The 4,372-nt window shown below is 40.5% G+C and overlaps 1 protein-coding gene across 1 annotated transcript in view; it reads right to left on the bottom strand.

Moving 5' to 3' along the window:
* The window catches only part of LOC101853145, a 44,192-nt gene extending 42,000 nt beyond the window's left edge, over positions 1-2,192 (bottom strand). The window contains exons 1-2 of the mRNA XM_005093410.3: positions 1,930-2,192; positions 518-622 (exon numbers count right to left, since the gene is read on the bottom strand). Of these exons, the coding sequence (XP_005093467.1) occupies positions 518-622; positions 1,930-1,985 (161 nt within the window). The 5' untranslated portion in view covers positions 1,986-2,192. The remainder of the gene's footprint in view (positions 1-517; positions 623-1,929) is intronic.
* Positions 2,193-4,372: the final 2,180 nt, after the last annotated feature.

The raw sequence follows: 4,372 nt of genomic DNA, 5'->3' as shown, positions 1-4,372 counted from the left end.
TCATCATCATCATCATCATCATCATCATCATCATCATCATCATCATCATCATCGTCGTCGTCACTGTTGTTGTTGTATAGTACATACTAAGAAAAACAAAAAGCCTAGTATATGGAGACTTGAGTATTTTCGAAAGTTTATATTACAAATAACGTTTTGCCGAGTACAGGCTTCATCAAGAACATGAAGGGATTAATTAATTATAGTGGAGGTGGAGGAAATGATTATGCTGGTGGTAATGGTTATGGTAGTGGTAGTGGTGGTAGTGGTGGTAGTGGTGGTGGTGGTGATTGTGGTAGTGGTGATGGTTATGGTGGTGATGGTGGTGATGATGGTGATTGTGGTAGTGTGGTGCAGTCTTGTTCTAGTCGTGGTAGCGGTATTAAAGACTAGTTGAAATATGCAGTTCTTATAGATAAAATGGTCATTCCTATTTGAATGTAAAAAAGTAAACACTACATAAAAGAATAACATGACTGATGAGTGGCGGAAAGTCGAGGAAAAGACATGCACTTACCTTGCGTTCTCATGGGCAGCTGAAGAAACGGGAGACTGTCCTTCTATCATCTGAGCAACAGAGACGTGATTGCTGTTGGCTTCTTTTCCCTTTCTCCGATCTGCTCTGTGATACAAAAATATCCTTTTCCGTTCAAAAACATGCTACCTTGAAACATTAGTCAGTTTAAGATAACATTAGTCTGCTATACACATATATACAAACAGAAGCACACATGTATTCCGAAAAACTCATCAAAATCTTCGTAGAATTTAGCAGGTTTTCAAGAACACGTAGACGAGGGTGTGTGCGAAAGTAAGACTTAGCGGAAGCCGGGAGCTAAAACGATACTGTTAAGCGGATAAGGGAAAAAAATTGGCGCTCGCCAAAGTTTTGAAAAGCAAGTGCCGCGATTTTCAGTGTCAATCTGATCCGTCATAAAATAGTAACGGTTCTCTCAATTTCAGCGTGGTTTAGTGTCTCGTTATCTTTTTTTTTTTTTTTTTTTTTGAGTGAGAAGAAACATCGGTAATGCTGCTAACTTATTGACCTTGAGTATCGGTTTTAAATTCGGAAAAGAAAGTGCATGTAAGTTCTAGTTTCGCCAATTTGCATTTTTAAAACGCATAAAAATGAGAGAATTGGAGGAGGGGGGGGGGGATGTCACGTTCTTGTTTTGCCATAACAGTGTATTTTATTTGTTTTTATAAACCACAAAGAGTACAAGATATAAATGTGCAAAGCAGATGCCAACTTTTTATGGGTATTATGGCATACACTTTTATCTTATGCTTTCAGTAACAGATCCTAAATCACACTGTTATCATGTTTAATAAATTCAACACAACGGATTTTTCTGTGGTCTTGAAAGCTTTACAATAGTCATGGCTGCGGGTACAAGAGACAAAAATAAACACGCTTGTTTGTTAACAAAACTTCTTTCAGAATCCAAGATAGCTACTCGTCAGGGCCTGGTACGGAATCTATACACTTCGTTGTGATTTAAATTTATACTGTCGAATAGTCATCAAATTTTATTTAGGTGTCTGGAAATGAGCAGATTTCTGTTAATGTTCTCTTCCTACAACAGTCCTTGTTACGCAATTGTTAATCATTCATAGACAATATGACAAAATACCGTTTACTTTTCAGAATTGCTGAAAAACCTAGAATACATGGTAAACGGTCCGGTTGTTTTGAACAATTCGTAGTTTCTTTGCCAACACAGACACTTTTTACGATGCGTTTCCTTTCTGCTTTCTCGGCACAACTTCCCCTCTTCAAGACACACAGCATGCATATTATCGCTTTACTTCTATCATATTTTTTAATCCAGTTCATGTACGACAAATGGCTGTCTGCCTTAAGCCTCGCTAATTTTATAAAAACAGTTCACTCATGATAATAATGGATTGCGAATGTTGAAACATTACCTGCAACCATTAAAATTCGTTTTGCTGGCCATTAGTCTTCCTTCGGGAAAGCACATAGATCTAGTTGCACTGGTCAAGTCTTTTGGAACTTCGACTGAGCTCTAAAGTACATAATATTCAAAAGTATGGCTCCTAATGTCCCCGTGACGAAACAAGAATTAAAAGTGGCGGGAGGCCGGGAGTCCGCTCTTCTCTTATGTGCTATATAGGGTCAGAAGGCAACCAACCAATTACAGACATGTTGTTTTAACCCTGATGCCAGCCACGTAGCTCAAGCCCCGCCTGTTAAACAATGGACAATTACGTGGCCTGTTATGACAAATGTGGGTTCTGTTTCTGCAAACTCGTATCCAATCCCAAAACTGGAAAGGTTTTTCAAATGCTCCTCTACTGATTATGGTTTTAAAATCGTCATGTGTCACTATTTAAATGTTGCATTATTAGCATTATACCATAGCCCAACTGTCGAACCGAAAACAGCTTTTTTAAGTTTCCCTGTTGAATGACAGGCTAAGCATTTCACCCCTTCAAAGCCAGTAACCTACCATACGCAAATATTTTTAAAAATCAAGGTGGAAATATTGTATGCCCTCCACCCCCCCCTTGTTTTTTTTTTCTCCTATCGCAATTGTAATAGTAAATGCGTCACGACGCCGTGGAATCGGCAGGTCGTCAATTTTTGGGCATATGAAGTTGTTGGTTGGCTATAATCTTATAACCTGTTCATAAACCAGTTCATTTTTCTTTCTTTTGATGAAAACCAAAAGGCCTATTTATCTGTCTTGAATAGAGGTCGAGAAATTTGCTTTTACTAAAGGTAAGGATCGCCTGTGTCAGATGTAAAGAGAAAAAATGAGTGTCAGTGTCAAAGTTTGGTGAGTTCTAAAGCTGCAGTACACATGTGTGTGCCTTTAAACTACGTTTCCCTTTACATGGACATAACAGGATGTTGAACCCGAAAAACATGGGTAAAAACTGATCAAGGGGCGAACAAATTTCAGTTTCTTCGATTCTATTATTTTGACGAGCACCTGATTTCACCACGACCCCGAACAATTAATGTTTATGTTTTATTAACTCCATGTCGACATGACTGAGCTCATCCAGAAGGCAGATGTGGGCTCTCCTGGCCAAGAGGTTAAGGTGTATGCCTCTCATTCAATGGTCCTCGTTTCGAATCCGGGTGGCGACGGACATATTTGTTTCTCTAAATTTGTCTCCTTTCACTTCCTTTCCTGCTCTCTTGCAATGTTCTGTCGTCTGCTTTCGTCTCATCTTTCTGCCACCACCTCCTCACTTCCCTTCCCCCCTCTTCTGGGCTCCTGATCCTTTCTGCAGCCTTTCTGCTGCTACTCCTTCGCTCCTTTTCACTGCTGTCTTTTAGCCATACCCCTGATCTTATGGTAGGAAAGATCTTCACCTATCTTTCTCGGACAAGAGCGAAAATTCTCGGAAATCCCTTGTGCCAGCTGTGCACGTTAAAGATCCCTTGGTGGTCCAAAATCGATCAGAGTAGGTTTCGGCTGACACCCGGGCAAAATTCTAAATTTCCTATCAACAGAAAATGTATAATGTGTCCCCCGCTCTCGGCTCTCATATGACCGAAAGCCGTTGCAAGCGCCGCAAAACACTTACCAAAAAAGGACAGCTTCGACCCTCACTCTCAGGGCCAACCTGGGCTCAAGGAGTGGTAAGTCCCCAAAGACATACACGATGATATAAAGCTTCCCCACATAAGAATCGAGCTCACGTCTCCTGCGTGCAACAGACAGCGCTGAACCTGATCTTTAGACCACGGCAGCGCAAACACGGTCTTCCTGCTGAGTGTAGCTCTGTCGAATTCTTTCATTTTGATTCCTCGACTTTGGAAGTATGACTTTACCGGTCCTCAGCTTACTTCAGTTTTGAAGGAGAATTGATAGTCATTTGCTACCTTTGAAATGTTTGGAGATATTACTGACTAAAATGTGAAGAACATTCAGGCCGTGTGGGTGTACCTGCATACGTCCGATAGTTATTTGAGAAATAACAGACACAAATTATGAACACCGGGGCAACAAAGACAGAGAGGAGGGGTAAGAGAAAAAGAGAAAGTGAGAGGGAGAGGGAGACTGTGAGAGGCAGCTATAATGAAAGAGAGGGGAGAGAAGTGGGGGTGAGGGAATGGTGGAAAGAGGAAGAGACGGAGCTTTAATGTCCAAACTCTGAGATAATATTTCCTTTGTATGCGTTGGGGAAAACGTAATATTAAGAATACCTTCTGTTTTAGTATATCAGTGAAGTTTATTGAAATTATGTGGCATTTACTAATCGCTTTACCAAACCCAGACCTAATCAATTAGGAGCCCATATTTTAAAAAATTCAGCTATCTTTTATTTAATCATCAATGAGCACTCGCTCTCTCTCTCTCTCTCTCTCTCTCTCTCTCTCTCTCTCTCTCTC

The sequence above is a fragment of the Aplysia californica genome, unplaced genomic scaffold (genome assembly GCF_000002075.1).
Source record: "Aplysia californica isolate F4 #8 unplaced genomic scaffold, AplCal3.0 scaffold00063, whole genome shotgun sequence".
NCBI classification, from domain to species: Eukaryota; Metazoa; Mollusca; class Gastropoda; order Aplysiida; family Aplysiidae; genus Aplysia; species Aplysia californica.
This window is presented reverse-complemented; position numbering and strand designations above follow the sequence as displayed.